The sequence below is a fragment of the Octodon degus genome, unplaced genomic scaffold, assembly GCF_000260255.1.
Source record: "Octodon degus isolate 3935 unplaced genomic scaffold, OctDeg1.0 scaffold00146, whole genome shotgun sequence".
NCBI classification, from domain to species: domain Eukaryota; kingdom Metazoa; phylum Chordata; class Mammalia; order Rodentia; family Octodontidae; genus Octodon; species Octodon degus.
Window position 1 is genome coordinate 3358835 of NW_004524722.1, and position 18481 is coordinate 3377315.

At 39.0% G+C, this 18481-nt stretch overlaps 2 protein-coding genes across 6 annotated transcripts in view; one reads left to right on the forward strand and one right to left on the reverse strand.

Annotated features, from left to right (window-relative positions):
* Nucleotides 1-18481, reverse strand: part of Nup98 (nucleoporin 98) — a 115322-nt gene that overhangs the window by 80207 nt on the left and 16634 nt on the right. For all 5 annotated transcript variants that reach the window (XM_004641957.3, XM_023702080.1, XM_023702081.1 and 2 more), the window contains exons 2-8: nt 12217-12320; nt 10167-10268; nt 9899-10075; nt 7977-8116; nt 5938-6045; nt 3880-4060; nt 822-985 (exon numbers count right to left, since the gene is read on the reverse strand). In XM_004641957.3, the coding sequence (XP_004642014.3) occupies nt 822-985; nt 3880-4060; nt 5938-6045; nt 7977-8116; nt 9899-10075; nt 10167-10268; nt 12217-12292 (948 nt within the window). In that variant the 5' untranslated portion in view covers nt 12293-12320. The remainder of the gene's footprint in view (nt 1-821; nt 986-3879; nt 4061-5937; nt 6046-7976; nt 8117-9898; nt 10076-10166; nt 10269-12216; nt 12321-18481) is intronic.
* Nucleotides 14877-15321, forward strand: LOC101588684 (intraflagellar transport protein 20 homolog). Its single transcript, XM_023702088.1, has 2 exons — nt 14877-15225; nt 15294-15321. The coding sequence occupies exons 1-2, from the start codon at nt 14909-14911 to the stop codon at nt 15319-15321; spliced, it is 345 nt and encodes a 114-aa protein (XP_023557856.1). The 5' UTR covers nt 14877-14908.

Sequence of the window (18481 nt, forward strand, 5' to 3'; positions counted from 1 at the left end):
CAGCAAATAAATATATGAAAAAATATTCAACATCATTGGTCATTTGAGAGATGCAAATTAAAAACAACAGGGAGATTCCATCTCATCTGGAAAGAATGAATACTATGAAGGCTGGAGACAAAAAGGAACCCTTCTCCACTGTTTGGTAGGAGTGTAGACTGGTATAACCACTGTGGAAATCAGCAGACTACAGATTCCATTTGACTCAGCTATTCCTCATCTGGGTATCTCCCCAGAATTAAAAACATCATACCACAGCTATATACGTGCACCTAAGTTTATAGCAGCACAATTTGTAACAGCTAGAACTTGGAAACCTAAGTGCCTATTAACTGGAGAACAGGTAAAATAAATGTGGCCTTTTTATATGATAGGAGTACTAGTCAGTCACAAAAAAGATAAACTGGAGACTTATAGGTAAATAGATGCAACCTGATACTATACTCCTAAGTGAAATAAACCAGATGCACATGTGCAAACATCATACTATCTCCCTAGTATGAGAAGCTGAAAGAGTAAATAAGATCCAAAATGTACAATAGGTATTGTAAAACGGGAAGAAACTGTTCAAAAAGAAAGGGAAACTGGAATAGGGCAAAGAGAAAAGAAAGATTTCTCATAATATTGTTTGGATAATTAAGTGCTTATATCTTTTTTCTTTTATAAATGCCTATAGCTTGTAGTATGAGTAACTAATTTAAAGATAACAATATGAAATGTATCCATCTAGTGTTACCCTCTTATCATCTTGTTTTGAAATTCTGGGTATTTTTTCCTCTTAAAAAAAAGGATGGGCACTAACTAACAGCCCGTTTCCTTACCATGGTGTTAGTGCTCGGCTGTCCAAGAGTGCTGGTGTTACCAAAGGAAAAGCCAGTGTTTGGGGTGGTTGTAGGCTGGCCAAATGGCTTACTGAAGAGGCTGGGAGTCTGCTGATTTGGTTGCCCAAAGAGACCACCTGGAGTTGTTCCAAATCCAGTTGTACCTGAAAAAGAAAAAAAGGAAAAATAAATGAAGAGGAAGAAACTCCTAAACACAGAAATGTGAAACCTCACACTATCCACTAATCCAGCATTACCTATTAATATCTAATTACTTATTCATATATAAATTTTTTACATTCATCTGCTATCGTTCAACTAACTCCAGGTTTTGGGGTTTTTTTTGGGAGGGCTGGCTCAGGCTGCCTTAAGGGCAGGTCTCCTGCAGCACGTGGAGGTGGGGATCGAACTGCAGTCCCCTATGCCTGACTGACTTCGCTCAAGAATGTGATTTAAGGGGCTGGGGAAATAGCTCAGTAGCACTTGCCTGGCAAGTTCAGGGGCCTGAGTTCAATCCCTGGTTCCGCCAAAAAAAAAAAAAAAAAAAGAATGTGGTTTAATCAACTGAGCTAACCGGCAAGCCACCTCCAGGTTATGTTAAAATTCTGATTTCTACAATATCTTTACCACAAGAACCCTAGCTTGGCAAAATGATCTTTCGTGAGCTCAAAGCTTCTATATTTTAAGAGAATGTACTGAAACTCTGTGTTGTATTTTTTTAAAAATAATTTTATTGAGAAATAAATATCAGTGAGAAAGTTTCACAACCGATTACTGGCACATCTACAGTAATTAACACATTGTATATTGTCTTAGTGGTTATTCACTGTACAAGATGCAGACATGATATCCTGTCTCAAACACTATTATAACAAACCTCTCTATTCATTGAATTAAGAGAGTGGAGGTGTATATCTATCCTATCTTGAGTGTACAGATACAAAAAGGTCATTCATTTCCATCCCACTTTTTTGGTTAGTTTCTTGTGTTGTATTTTAACCTTGTTAAAATAGGTTATTCTTGAGAACAAAGGTTTTCTTCTCTATATTAATACCCAGCACAGAATCTGAAATACAAAATTCAGTAATGAATATGTGCCAAACTAAATAACAGAATATTCACACTGAAAAGAATGTTAAATGTCATTTTTAAAAAAGGTGGATTTGTGCATAGCTATGTCTATAGAAAGAAAATTATAACTTTTATTTGTCTCTACAGAAGCAAACTCATCACCAGAGAATGGGCTTAGAGAAAGAATAGACCTCTGGCTATACATTTTCTTTTAGTGAAATAGTATTTATATGTGCACTATTTTACAAACACTTTGTGTGTGGGGATGGTACTCGAGGTTTAACCCAGAGCCTTTGCACTGATCCACACTCTTCACCCAGCACACGTATGGATAGATTATATATATATATATATATATATATTTTTTTTTTTTTTTTTTTTTTTCCCCCTTCCCCTCTTCTTTTCATATTCTGAGACAGGGTCTTGCTAACTCATTTATGCTACCCAGGCTGGGCTGGAACTTCCAATCTTCTGCCTTGCACTGCACTGCCCAGAATAAAAGACATACAGGCATATGCCACTATACTAAATTTGCAGAAGTAACTTTTTTGGTACTGGAAATCAAACTCATGATCCTGCACTTCCCAGTGAAGTGCTGGGCTGCTGAGTTAGAGCCCTAGCTCTGAAGTAATATTTTTATAAAGTTGTTAGTCATTAAATCATCCTGGTTTCTGTCATATCCCACATTAAAACATCACAGTTTTCTCTCAGGCTTTCACAGAGAGCATGGCCATGACTCATCCAAGCAATGGCCGTGACTCATCCACATGGCTGACACTGACAAAGGTTCTACAATCTGAGGTACAGGATATCTCAGGATAAATCCTGAGGGCATTTCACTGAACTTATCAGACCCAAAAGGTACAACTCTTGTTGCATAGGTCCTGCTTTACCTTGGTCTTAACCATCCAGCAGAAAAGTATAAAAACAAAATATAAGAAGTAAAGCCATGCTGTTATGCTGAGCTGTAGGGGACTCAGGTCAACAATTTCTGATATTGCCAGTCAAGCGGAAGACCCAATACTATTATGGGCTACTGGACTCTTTTAGAATATTGTGCTGAGTTTACACACCTATAATATTCAAATAACAGAATTTAACAAAAAAGGGATACAGATGAATGTCCATTTTGTATCTGTGTATTCAAAGTGGTTAGGATAGATATATAGTTACATTCTCTTAATGAACAGAGGGATTTGTTCTAATGGTGTTTGTAAACAGGGTATCATGTCCGTATCTTGTATAGCAATTAACTACTAGGAAGAAAGTATGCAATGTGTTAATTACTGAAACTGTCCTACCAATTTGGTTTGAGACTGTCTCATTGCTATTTGTTTCTCAATAAAATTATGTAAAAAAATAAAATAAATAAAATGTTAGCAACATTGGAAAAAAAAAAAAAACACATCACAGTTTTATAATCAAACTGGGTTTAGAGACTCAATTTTTTCTTTCCTGTTAGTACTAACAATCAAAGTTACAGCTTCATGCATGCCAGTCTTGTACTCTATTCCTGTGACCCTCACCACAGTCCTTTTCTTAAACCATCTTGGACCAAGCCACCATCAAGTCATGTAGAAGGACCAGTGGATTAAAGGCCCCGCAAGCAGGGGAAGGGGCCAAGGGTTCTATCCCCAGGCCTGCTGTGCACTGAGAGGACAACTGAGACTGGCAAGATGGTACAGACCTATAATCCCAGCTTTTGGGAGGCTGTGAACAGGTGGATCACTACGAGTCCGATCTAGTAGTGAGACCCCGAAAACTCTGTAGACCCTTCCCTAAAATACAAAACAATACCAAAAAAAAAAAAAAAAAAAAAAAAAAAAAAAAAAAAAAAAAAAAAAAAAAAAAAAAACCTGTGTATCTCCCATGTCTACATACTCAGCATTCTATATTCCTGAATTATTTTTCTTCATAGTGCTAACCACAAAATGATAATTTTATTTTCAGTTGTCTATTTTTCCTTAATATGGTATCAAGTACTTACTAGTTCCAAAGGCAGTTTTGTTCGGACCATATGCAAAGCCTGAATTAGTGGTGGAGGAGCTGAAGAGTCCCGTAGCACTGGAGGTGGCTGGAGAAGACCCAAATAAGCCAGTTGCTGTTCCTGCTCCCACCTGGTTCTGTGGGCCTTTTCGGTTAGCCTGGTAGTCCTCTAAACGAAGTTCCTAAAGAAAACACAAACACATTTCCAACATTAATGTGTAGGTCCCCACCAAAAGAACTATTTAGCAAATTAAATACTTAAATTTATTATTCAAGTTCTACGTTCACATAGGAATAATGACAAAAAAGAAAAACTATCCCAAACCACAAAAACAGAAAAATGCAGAATGACATTACAATTTACATTAACTTATTATCATTACTGTTTTGTTACTTTTCTCTCTTTGCTGAGAAAAAAGACCTGATACCCAAATTAAAGAAAGGTTTACTTAGCTCACAGTTTGTAGAGTTTTCAATCCATAACTGGCTGGCTCTAAGGCAGGGTGGCACATGGCAGAGGGCAACAGTTCATGGTGGAGGAAAACAGCAAAAGCAACCAGGGCAAAAGGCAGTAGCAGAGGAGCAAGCCCCTTTCCCTCCCTCCTACTGTACACAGGCTACCCTTAAGGTGGGTGTAGCACTCATACCCAGAATTTTAGCACTGGACCATGAGCCAATCACAAATTCGATAAGCCTACCCCATGACTGCATGAGGCTTTGGGGAACATCTACACACAAACCCTAACCATTACAGAAAACCATTTCCAATAAACATTTAAATCAATGACATAAAAACCATAAAACTACAGGCCAAAGAGCTAGCCATATTTTAATTTTTTAATAAACAATACCACCTCTAGGGCCAGCCAAATAGCTCAGTAGATTAAAGTGCCTGAAAGCAGGCACAGGGGCCAGTGGTTCAATCCCTGGGCTTGCCATGCCAGCCCTGCCCCAGAAGCGCACTACGACGTGATTGAGACTGGGCATGGTGGCACACCTGCAATCCCAGCACTTGGGAGGCTGTAAACAGGAGAATCATTACGAGCCCAATCTAGAAGTGAGACTCTGAACACCTTGTAGACCTTTCTCTAAATAAATAAATAAATAAATAAATAAATAAATAAAACAATAAAACAATACCAGCTCTAAATATAAAGTTGCTAAAAATACAAAATACAGAGAAAGTGAATTTAGGAAAGAGAGATGAAATAAAGTTAACTGGGGCTGGTGAGATGGCTCAGTGGTCTAAAGCACCTACTTGGAACAAGCTTAGCAAACCACAGGGACCATGGTTCAATCCCCCAGCACCACATGCCAGCCAGCCCCGCCCCCTGGTGGGCTGAGCTGGCCACACACACACACACACACACATAATAAATAAATAAATGTAAAAACAAATTAAAAAAAAAAAAGAAATAAAGTTAACTAACTTTGTATGATAAATCAGACATTTATGCATACTCCAGGGAAACAGGTAGTGTGGGATGTAGGAAGAAGCAACCACTAGAATGAGAAAGTACTTTAAAAATGCATAACAATCTATTATAAAGCAATGAGAATGAACAAACTGTAGCTTTATGTAAAGCCATGGAGAATATCACAATGTTGAAGGCCATAAGCATGTATAATCTAAGATTCCCTCTAGATAAAAGTTCAAAAATGGGCAAAATTGCACACTCAATGTAGTGGTCACCTTTGAAAAGGGACAGGGCACAAGAGGGACACCTGGGATACTGGTGATAATCTGTTTCTTAATTTGGATCCTTTCATTTAGTGAAAGCTTATTAAACTGTACCCTTAAGATTCTGTATAAATTTCAGTGTAATGTAATAACATCCAATGCATACAAACCATTAGAAGTACTACACCTGTACATACAAGGATTATTCCAGCCTTGAAAAGGGAATAGCTATAAAAGACACATAACCTTCAAAAAACAAACTGTTTAATGTCAGTTTTTTACATAGACTGAATGTGAACCACTGAATTCTAAAAATAGTAACAAAAAAAGTTTAAAGCTGAATTCCAGTAGAATCAGAGAAAGTGATCATTTACTGACCTCTAGTGACTTGCTTTCATATTCCTTCATGGCAGTAATACACTGGTGCTTCGTGCTGATGTTGGTGCTAACTCCAGCTTTGACCATAGTATCTGTACCAGTTGGTGGCTACAAGGGCAAGTAAATGAACATTTCTAAATCCGGACTTTACATACCTACTGTTAACAGACACAATTCCTCAACTGCTGAGCCCTAAAATCAGCCTCCTAGGCTTATTTAACAGATGGGGTCAGATGCAGTGGCACAGTAGACCCACCTAGTTGTGAGGCTAGGTTGAAGGATCACTTTATAGCCACGAGTTCAAGATCAACCTGGGCAAAATAGCAAAACTTTTATTTAAAAATAAAATAAAAAACAAAAGATGGCTTCAAGAGCACTTGATTAAATGTATCACATAATACATTTCAGAGCTGGATGTGGTAGTTCACGCCTATAAGCCCAGCACTCTGGGAGGCTAAGACAGGAGGATCACAAGTTCCACCCCAATCTGGCAATTTAGTGACTGGAGACTGTCTCAAAACTGGAAGAAAAAAAATGGATGGAGAAGCAGATCAGTGTGAAGGTCCTAGGTGCAAAAAAAGAAACAGATATAGAAATCTGCTTTTCTGCTACAGCCTTACAAGGAAAAAAACCACAGTAAGAATTAAGGATTTCTACTTATATTGTCAATTTTTTCAATTATTATATTTTTAACATATAGAATTTTTATTTATTCATTTTTGTCTTTTTGAGATAGAGTCTTGCTATGCAGCTCAGGCTGGTCTTATGCTCACTTTGTAGCCCAGGCTGGTCTTGAACTTGCAACGATCCTCCTGCCTCAGTCTCCCAAGGGATGGCATTACAGTCATGTGCCATCACACCCGGCTAACATATAGTATTTTTTACTGTTACTTATAATTAACTTTAAATTCAGGAGTCTACATTTAGTATAAATTAACCACCTTACATTAAAAAAATAATAATAATAACAAGGCTTTGCCAAGTCTCCCTTTTTTTGAGACAAGTTTCACTATATAGTTCAGGCTGGCCTTGAACTCACTATGTAACCCAGACTGGTCTTAAAACTCTTGGCAATCCTCCTCCCTCAGTCTAGACAGAGTTGGGATTACAAGGCATGTACCACCACACCTGGCACCCAAGTTCCATTTCTGCTAGAAATTTCCATCATACTTACTCCACCTTCAGCCTACTCTCTGAGAATTTTTTTTTTTTTTTTTTCTGGCTCAGGCTGCCTTAAGTGCAGTTCTGGTAGGCATGTGGAGCTGGGAATCAAACTGTGGTCCCCAGCACCTGTCTGGGTTTACGACAGCAGGCGCTTATACAACTGAGCTATCCTGCAAGCCCCCTAAAAGTTGAGGATTTTGTTTTTGCTATCAGCCTACTCTCTGCCTAACCATTTATTTGTACTTTTTCTTTCCTTTTCTTGTCTTTTTTTTTTCGGTACTAGGGAATGAACTCAGAATCTTACATTTGCCAGGCAGGCACTTATGCCGCTGAGCTGTCTCCTCGTCCCTGCCTAACCATTTATATCAAATGGTACTCCAGGTATTTTATGAACAAAACCCTCCACTTAACCCTCCCCCTAAAAATGTAACATGGTTTGTACCTGTTCCATTTCAGAAATAAAAATTTTATTTTTTAGCAAATATAGAATATTGATGGGTAATTTTACATTCCAGCCTTAAAAAGGTATTTGCAATGACTTTCCTATGGTTTGTCCTATTTCTTAATCTATGTAAAAAATGTTTAACCAAAGGCCAAAAAAAAAAGGAACACTATAAATTCAAATTCTATCCTATATAAATTATGGTAATCAACCTTATGAATACAAAGTTCATTGGGGTGAGTATAATTCAAATACAATACTCTAGATTTGTTTTATAATTTCCTTTCTACAACTGTTTAAAGATTTTGATTGTAGCTTTCGGAAATCAAATTAAGCTGTACCCTACTGGGAAGATGAACAATTTTATAAGCTATCTTACAAATTTATAAATGAGAAAGAAATATATTCCACAAAGACTAGAAGACATACATACATTAAATTTAATAGTAGTCCCAGTCGGTGCTGCTGTGAAACTACTTGGCCCAAAGAGGGAGCCAGATGAGCTACCAAAAGGATTAGAAGTGGTATTTGTTGTTCCAAAAAGTCCTCCACTGCTAGTACTTGTTCCAAAATCTGTAAGTTAGAAGGAAACATGAGGGGCTGGTGAGATGGCTCAGTGGTCTAAAGCACCTACTTAGAACAAGCTTAGCGAAGCACACGGACCACGGTTCAATCCCCCAGCACCACATGCCAGCCAGCCCCGCCCCCTGGTGGGCTGAGCTGGCCACACACACACACACACACACACACACATAAATAAATAAATTAAAAAAAAAAAAGAAGGAAACATGAAAATTAAAAAGTAAAATACGGATGAATCTACAAGACCCGCTTAGAACTGAGCCATGACACCAGCAACATACTTTCACATCATCAAATCCTCTTTCAACTCTCTTAAGCAACACATTCAGGTAGATATTTCATGCAGACATACACCTCCAAGCCCCTATCTTTCAAGTATCAAGTTAAAAAAAAAAAATCACCTTTAGTCAGCTAAATGTCCATGATGCCTTCTTGGGCCTTCTTAGAGACAAGTCTAAATAAATACTACTTTGCTTCATCAAAATGTTCTCTCATTTCTCCTTATTTGGTAACACTAGCTACTGATTGAAATTGTCTCTGAAAACACCTTGCCACAACAAACTTCTCATAGTGTATTTCATTTATATGCATTATTACATACACCCACATACAACCAAAGAATATAGAACATAAAAATGTTATTATGATAATCAAACAGAGGTCAATATAATATTTGACTCCCCAATCAAAGTTTAGAAAACTTAGTAAGCACTGTTGGTCACTTAACTAATACAGAAATAGCAGATCCACTGATAAGGTTACTTTTCCAAAATGCTGAGTCTTAATACAGAGAATAACAACAACAACAATAAAAGATAAAATACAGTTTACATAGGGATATCCCTTTTGAGTTAGTTCCTTAGATTGCATTTTATATTGTTATGGTTAAATATTTCAATGTCTAACAAACAATTAGCCTTTTGAAAAATATGTACAGCTGGTTAACTACTCATGCCATCATTCACTTATGCTAGAAATGGCAACACTTCATTAAGGCACAGCTGGCCAACTAACAGTAATTATCTCAAAAGTACTCTGTGGAGAAGAAACCCCAGGCCACATCTAAACTTAAATAGAGGTCAACAAATACAATATCTGTCACAGACAAAGAATAGAGAAGCAATCATGATATGTCCAGGATTTGTCATTCCTGGTCTAGTCTCTTCATAACAAATGTGAGACAACTTAAAAAGATGCCTCTTCTTCACATACTACTGACTACAACATATTCCTGATATTTTACATCTTAGTACAATGACATTCTGCCATGGCTTTTCACCCTATCTCTGGCCGCTTTCTAGATCTCTTCCACGCTTTCTAGATCTCTTCCACGCATATTTCTTAAATATCGATGCTTCTCAATCTAATCTCCATAGAGAGATTATATACCACCCTCCTTTCCTGTCTATTAAACACTGTAATATACTTAGTTTTGTTTTGTTTGCAGTACCAGGGATTGAACTCAGGACCTTGTGTTTGCCAGGCAAGCCTTGTTTTGTTTTTTGAGAAAGGGTCTTGCTATGCAGTTTGGGCTGTCTTTGAGCTCATTTTGCAGCCCAAGTTAGTCTTGAACTTGCAAACATCTTCTTGCCTCAGTCTCCCAAGTGTTGGGATTACAGGTATGTGCCACCATACCCAGCCTGCAATATACTCCTAAATTCTCATCTTCTTGTTATTTGTGCAGTTTGCTGGGAAAAGCAGATGGGGTGATCACAGGGAAATGGAAAAGAACACATTCAATAAGCAAACCAAGTTAAATAATGTCCTACTTACTTCCGAAGCCACTTGGTTTATTTTGTGCAAAGGCATTGTTTTGGGATGAGAAAAGACCAGTCCCAGTGCTTGCAGTTCCAAACAAGCTATTTGATGTTCCTGTTGATGTACCAAACCCAAAGCCAGTACTTGTGGAGGTAGCTGGCTGGCTAAATGAATTAGTACCAAATAATCCTCCTGGAGAGATGGAGGGGGAGAAAACAAGTTAAGCAGATCAGAGCCAGTAAGTACACAGGTAAACCAGCTGTATTTCAAATAAAGCCTTTACCTGGTTTGGTCTGTGAATTTCCAAAGAGGCCTCCAGTATTAGTGCTAGAACCAAATGCAGATGTTCCAAATGCACCTCCAGTAGTGGTGCCAAAGCCAGTATCTGAAAAGCAAATTCAAGGGTAAGTTAGAATATAGAAAAGTTACTGAATAAGTTTTAATATTTCTTAACATTTTTCATTTGAATAGGACCACTAATCTAATTTGAAAAATTTTTCAAAATTTCATCAGAGTATCATAAGGTAAAATCTAAGCCATAGATACTGCATGCACTGCCATAGGGAAATACAGAAACTAGCAGTGAAAAGGTGTGAATTTTTAAGGTGGGGACATAGCCCTAACTCACTGATGGAGTGCCTGTCTAGCATGCATGACGTCCTGGGTTTGACTCCCAGTGTAGAGGTAGATAACGGACTTTTTCCAAAGTGAGTATGGGGTTGTATGCATAAAGTGCCAGCTACTTTCTCATGGAGAGGCAGGAGAACTGCTTGACCTCAGTTCAAGGACTTGCTGGAAAACAGCAAGCTCTCATTTAAATAAAAAAAAAAAAAGTGACTTTATGAATAAAACCTACAGACTGCTTTGTTCTATTTTCTTTCTTTCTTTCTTTTTTTTTTTTTTGCGGAACTGGAGATTGAATTCAGGCCCTTGAGCTTGCCAGGCAAGCGCTTATTCTACTGAGCCATCTCTCCGACCCCCTTTTTCTTTGGTTTTGACAACAGAGTTTTACATATATAGTTTAAGCCATCTTTAAAATTCACTATGTCATCTAGGTTGGCCTCAAACTCAGCAATCCTCCTGCCTCAGCCTCCCAAGTTCTGGCATTAAGTATAGGTGTGGTGCTTGGCAAAGATATTAACAGATTACATATTCATTTACTTGAGGCTACAAGGTCCCAAACTCAAACCCAACCTGGCAACTCAGTGACTTAGTGAGCCCCCAAGCACTTGGATTTAATCCTCAGTACAAAAAAAGGTTGCTAAATCAGATATGGTGGCACACACCTGTGATCCCAGCACTGGGAGGCTGAGGCAGGAAACCAGCCTGGGCTGGTTTCACAAAACATTGAAAAGGATTTGTATATATGCATTTAGTCCCTTATATAACACGGGGTGAGAAGGGTAATAGGTCTCCAGAGAGCTGATCATGATTTTAAATGTTATGTATTAGAAGGATTTTTTTTTTTTTTTTTTTTGGGGGGGGGCTAGCTCAGGCTGCCTTAAGGGCAGGTCTGGTGTGGATTGTGGAGCTGAGGATCGAACCTCAGTCCCCCACACCTGAGTTTGCCCAAGCAGGCACTTTAAACAACTGAGGTAACCACAGCCCTCCTGAATGTCATGTATTTAGAGCAAATCCTATAGCAGTTATTTAATAATTTCCTTTCATATAATATCCTTTTATATCTCAATATTAAATTACTTTCTAATCTGAAAATTGCTAGTAAATTATAAATTTCTGTTAACAGAATTAAACAATACAAATATTTTAAATATTTTTATTGATAACCATACAGAGGTACAAAAAAGTATTAAGGAGTATTTGTATTTTTTCAGAAAATCATAGCAAGCTCTTATCTTGATTATTTTTTCAGAAATTCTGTTATAAAGACTAAAGTAATCTCCATCCATAATAGGCTTATTATTAATAAGACAGAGATAATTACAATGGTTTCCTTTTCATTACCAGGAACTGAACTCAGGACCTTGTGCTTGGCACCCAGATGCTATTCTGCTGAGCTATATCACCAGCCCGAAAAGGTTTCCCTATTCATTCATTCTTTCATTCACTCACTGTCTTCCCCCCACCCCGTACCAGGGATTGAACTCAGGACCTTGCACTTGCCAGGCAAGCTCTTAGTCTACTGAGCCATCCCCCCAGCCCCTCTTTTTGAGACAGAGTTTCACTGTGCAGTTCAGGCTGGCCTTAAACTCACTTTGTAGCCCAGACTGACCTCAACTCTCAGCAATTCTTCTGTCTCAGCTCTACTGGACTGCTGGGATTACAGGCGTGCACCACCACACCTAGTCTTTTGTTCTTTTTAAAAAACTTACTCTGTCCAAATGTTGAAGTTGTGCCAAAGCCACTTGTGCCACCCCCAAAAGGGGTTCCAAATGATTTATTAAACATCTTCAAAATGCGTTTTAGCTTCAGAAAACTGGAAGGAAGAAAAATTGTTACTTTTTAAACATCACACAGTATAAATTACTTTTATAAAACATCTCTTTCTATAAACTTACCTAGATTTATACAAATTATAGCATGTATATTTAATACTCTGAACTTCATATGATAAAATAAATATTACAAAATCCTCTTTAATCTACACAGTTCCTAAATTACCAGGGCTATAATGTTAGGTTGAACTTCATATCCAACAATAACCACACCTTTAAAACAATGTTTTTCTTTTCTTCTTTTTTTTGCAGAACCAGGGATTGAACTCAGGCCCTTGCGCTTGCCAGGGAAGCACTTACTCCACTGAGCCATCTCCCCGGCCCCTAAAACAATGTTTTTCAATATGGAAACAAAACTTTTATAAATAGGGAGATGAGTTGAAGGGAGGGTAGGAGAATGAGGAAAAAAATTACACCACACACAAGTATAAATTCTCTATGATGAATGTGATCTATAAAGTGTACCAATAAAATCTGATTGGGGAAAAAAGAAACAATGTTTTTCAGCTTTTGTTCCGATTGCTGGGCATCAAACTCAGAGCCTGGTACATACTAGCCAAGTGCTCTGTCACGGAGCATACCATGGGTCTTCAACTTTTTTTGGGGGGGATGCAAGTTCTCGCTATGCAGTTCAGATTCACAGTGACCCTCCTGTCGCAGCCTTCCCAGTGCTGAGATTACAGGCATGTGCCACCACATTCAATTTTGGGATCAGCACAGTGTGCCCATCAAGGGCCTGCACAGCATGTAATACCAGGGATCAAACTTGGGACCTTTTGCCTGCCACGCAGACATTTAAACCCCGAGCTATGTCAACAGCCCTCAGCTTTTTAAAAAAATTCTAACCAAATCCTTCTAAAAGATTTCATGGAACTGGGTGTGGTAGTGTACACCTGTAGCACTCCAGGAGATTAAGACAGGAGTTATCACTGTGAGTTTGTTGGAGACCAGCCTGGGGGTTACAAAAGTGAGCACAGTGGCTGGCGAGATAGCTCAGCTGTCTAAAACGCCAACTTAGGCAAGCTTAGGCAAAAACCACAGGGACCACAGTTCAATCCCTGGGACCACATGCCACTCCTGCTGCACTAGTCCCACTCCCAGGGCAGGCTGAGCTGGTCACTGAAAAAGAAAAGAAAAAAAGCGAGTGCAAGGCCAGCCCAAACTACACAGTGAGACCATGCCTCACCAAAAAAAGAAAAGAAAAACGGGCAAAAGATTTCAAACCCAGGAGGCCAGATTTTACATAATCCACCTAGGAGGTTATATGTTACACCCATCAAAAATTACAACTACATTCCACTATCCCAACTATATGAAATGCTAAAGTCTTTGTTGGGCTTTATTTCCTATAGTTTTGTTACAGAAATGGTTTTCCCCCAATCTGGGGATGTTAAATATTGTAGTAACAAATATTTGCCAAATTATGGATGCTCCTTTCATCTTCAAATCCTAGAGGTTCTCATACTGTGTGTGATGTTTTCTTTGAGATTACTTAAGACCATTCTCTATGGACCTCTATCTCCTACCAATACTACAGAAAACCTTTGATGAAAATGCCTCAATACATAATTACTTCCACACAGCATTGAAACTACACCCTAGTCACTTAATAAAGTAGGCCAAACTATTCAACTATGTAAAAGACTGCATTTTCCCCATTTGGATTTGAATAAAAAAGTTAACAGTATAGTTTATTCAAAAGTAAAAGGATGGGGCCAGGGAGATGGCTCAGTGGAATAAGCGCTTCCCTGGCAAGCACAAGGGCCTGAGTTCAATCCCCAGTTCTGCCAAAAAAAAAAGTAAAAGGCTTTCACCTCTATAAATTTTCTTAAAGTTAAGAGGGTTGCTGCCACCTACTTGCTAGCAAACAAGAAAATCTGTTTTGGGGAAGGGTGGGTATTTTAGACAACGTCTCACTATGCAGTATAGGCTTCCCTTGAACTCAGTATGGAGCCCAAGCTGGCTTCAAACTCAACAATCCTGCCTCAGCCTCCCAAATTCTAGGATTACTGGCACATACCACCAGGCTTAGAAAATCTTGAGTAAACAATTTTGTTTTATAAAACCTGAAAACAACCGATCATGCTTATTTGGATTTTGTGACAAGTATGATGATTCTATTACAAACACAATACACATACTGGAATTGTCTTTTCTTCCAGTAAAATCATGCCTCATTCATATAATAGAATTAAAAATTACATTTTGAGGTGTTCTTGACAACTCCTTAGAGTCCCATTAACATTTTCAAGTGTTAAAACATTCAAACAAGCTCTGTGTCCACAGCAGCTGCCTGGGCCAAAGTGTGCTGCCCTTACCGCGTCAGCAGCTAAACTACGTGCTTCTATAGGGCGGGTATCACGTGGCATTCATCTCTGTACCCCCAGCATCTAGCAGTGCTGGCATGTAGCTGGCATTCAAGAAATGTGTGTTGAATGGAGGATGTCTGTACCAAGCAACTGGACTTTACTCTTTCCTGACTCCTGCTCTGATGACACACCTCCTCCTGACTGCCACTGTCACCCCTTCCAAGCAGAACTTCTCTAGGGAACCTCGAAGGGACACAGCTATGGCCAAAGACATCCTGGGAGAAGCCAGCTTGCACTTTGATGAGCTGAATAAGCTGCGAGTGTTAGACCCAGAGGTTACGCAACAGACCATAGAGCTCAAGGAAGAGTGCAAGGACTTGGTGGACAAAATTGGCCAGTTTCAGAAAATAGTTGGTGGCCTAATTGAGCTTGTTGACCAACTTGCAAAAGAAGCAGAAAATGAGAAGATGAAGGCCATTGGTGCTCAGAATTTGCTCAAATGTATAGCAAAGCAGCGGGAAGCCCAGCAACAGCAACTTCAAGCACTAATAGTAGAAAAGAAAATGCAGCTAGAAAGGTGAATACATAGCTTTGTGTAAAGCAGAAGCAGAACAAAATGAATTTATTGACCAATTTATTTTTCAGAAATGAACTGAAAATTTCATTTTTATAGCAGGAAGGCAAAAAAAAGTCCTCCCCCCAACAACAACAAAAAAATCCCTCTACATTCCAGTGACTTAACTGATGACTTAAGTATGTCACAAGATCGTGTACAAGGAGCACAGCCCCCAAAGGCAGTAATGCAAGTCTGGGGTAGCTGGTATTACACATCAGTGCCCAGCCACCGTCAGTGGCCACACAGAGCAGGTACTTACCTCTTGCATTCTAAGTATGAACTAAGCAATCTGTAAACTTCACTCATTTTTGTAAGTTCACACTACTTTGGAAAGAAAAGCAATAAACTGTTTTCAAACAGAAAAAATAAATAAATAAAACATCCAAACATTTTTTGCACACAGGAACAGGCTGTCCCTTAAATACCTGACACTTTAAAAGAAATTCATATTCTCTATTATAAAATTCCAGGAGCGAGGAAAACCTAAACAGTTCTTTATTTCATTATCCAGGAACTGAATAAATCCTCTGATTAAACAAAGGCTCATTCAAGCTAGGACTTTTGCAGGTCACGTCAGAATTGGCTAGCAAGCACACACCTGAAATCCCAGCACCTGGGAGGCTGAGACAGGAAGACAGCCAAGTTCAAGGCCAGCCTAAACTACATAGCATAACCCTGCCTCAAAAAGACAAAAAAACCCAAAAACCGCTGGCAAGATTGAGTTAGTGAACCAAAACACCTGGAGTGGAATATACATTTGCACTTGCTCAAAACCTCAAAAACCAGAGGTTACATTTCAAATAATCATTTACCTTTCAGTAATGAAATCTGTCTTAAGTTTCCTGCCTTTCCAAAGTATCAAATACCACAGTGACAGATCAAGTCTCTCAACTTTTTTTTTTTTTGGGGGGGGGGGAGTTTGAAACAGGGTCTGGATATAAAGTTCAAGCTCACCTAGAACTCACCATTTAGTCCCACTGGCCTTGAACTCACAGCTAATCTGCTGCCTCAGCCTCTAAAATACTGGGATTACAAGTGTGCACTGCTAGGCCCAGTGCAATTGCCATTACTAAATGGTGACAAGAATATATACAGTATAGTAAACATAGGCACATGTTCCAGACCCAAGAAAGAATAAGAGAAGAGGAATGGAGCAAATTCAACTTAAATTCACAAAAAAAACCCTAGTCTTATCTTTTCAGTTGCAGAAAGGATTAACTGGGCTTAGTGTCATTCATCATACTGGGAGAAATATTTTCTCAGAAATTACGTCTCTGAAACATCAAGATTTTGGAGCTGGGCATGGTGGCACACATCTGTAATCCCACCACTCTGGGAGGCTGAGGCAGGAGGAATGCTGAAAATTTGAGACCAGCCTAGGCTAAAAAATTACGTTCAAGGGCTCGTAAAATAGCTCAGTGAATTAAAACCCCTGCAAGTAGGCTCAGGGGCCGGGGATTCGATCCCCGGGCCTGCCATGCCAGCCCTGCCCCTGGGGGTGCACTGAGATGGTGATTGAGACTGGGCATGGTGACACACGCCTGTAATCCCAGCTTTTGGGAAGCTGTAAACTGGTGGATCACTATGAGTCTGATCTAGTAGTGAGACCCTGAACACCTTGTAGACCCTTCCCTAAAATAAAAAATAATAATAAGTTCAAGTCCAGCCTAAACTGCATAGTGAGATCCTGTCTTGAAAGAAAAGATTTTAGAGACAGCCTCACGATTTTTAGCATAATTTCTAGAAATTAAAGAAAACTAATACATTTCACATTTTGTTCCTTAAATCATTTTTCCTTACTCGATTGTGTAAATGTCATTGACTCAATGGAGCTTGCTCTCCTCTACAGGTTCCCCTAACAAATCATCTCCTAATTCACTCTTTAAAACATAGTTTAGTGCCTGGGGAGATAGCTCAGTAGAATGAAGCGCCTGCCTGGCAAGTGCAGAGTCCTGAGTTCATTCCCAGTACTGCCACAACCCCCCCCAAAAAAAAAATATATAGCTTAGGGCCAGCTTGATAGCTCAATGGACTAAAGCACCTGCTCAGGAAGAGTGCAGAAGCCAGGGTTAGATCCACAGCATGCTGTGAGGGGCCCGCCCTGTGCTGAGGCTGCAACTGAGACTGGGCATGGTGGCGCGAGCCTGTAATCCCAGCACTTCAGGAGGTTGAAAAACAGGAGGATCATTATGAGTCCGATCTGCACATAGTGAGATCTTGTACTAAAATACAAAAAAACCCAAAACAAAAAAACTCCCACAGCTTAAATATCATCTCTTCAAGTCCTATTTTCCTCTAGCATTTAGTCATTCTTCTGAGCTTCTATGTGTTAGGATTTATTTGCAGAAATCTATCTTGATCCTCATTCCTCATAACAGACACTGTGAAACACCAACTACAAAGACCCTCCTTTAAACTGAACGATTTGTTCTGGCAGCTGCTAAAAAGTGCTACCAGAAGATAGCTCTCAGCTGTCTATCCTCTTTAGAACTGCCTCCAATGAAGACAGCCTCAAAGTGACAGCTTCTCCTTAGGACAGTTCATATCTACAGCTAAAGGGCAGAATTCTTGGCTAAGAGTCAGGATAACTGGTGATTCCAGCTTCAGAGTCTTCTCAGGATCAGCTGAGGTCTTCATTAACACAACACTACAATTCAATTTCTCCCTCTGCCTATTCCTGTTCCTTTCTCTACACATTTTATAAAACTTCAGTCAAATACAAGTAAGGATCTCAGGGAACTCAAATTCACTTTGTTCACAGTAAGCTTGCCCAGGCGAAGGAAATACTACATCATATATTTACTATCCAAGAACCCAACTGAAGGTCTGAGACACTGATGTACCAATTTTCTAATTAATAATCATCATTCAACTGATGTGTTTTTTAAACACAGAATGATCAAATTACTTTAGAAGTAAATTTTAATTTAAAAATGCTATGCTAAATCTTTGGGATTTATCAAATACAGAGGCAGTAAAGAGGAAGAGATCACATGATATACATAGATGGTCAAATATCTATGTATTATAAATAATTATAAAGATAAATACAGGGGGCTGGTGAGATGGCTCAGTGGTCTAAAGCACCTACTTAGAGCAAGCTTGGCAGAGTACAGGGACCACAGTTCAATCCCCCAGCACCACATGCCAGCCAGCCCCGCCCCCTAGTGGGTTGAGCTGGCCAAGCACACACATACATAAATAAATAAAATTAAAA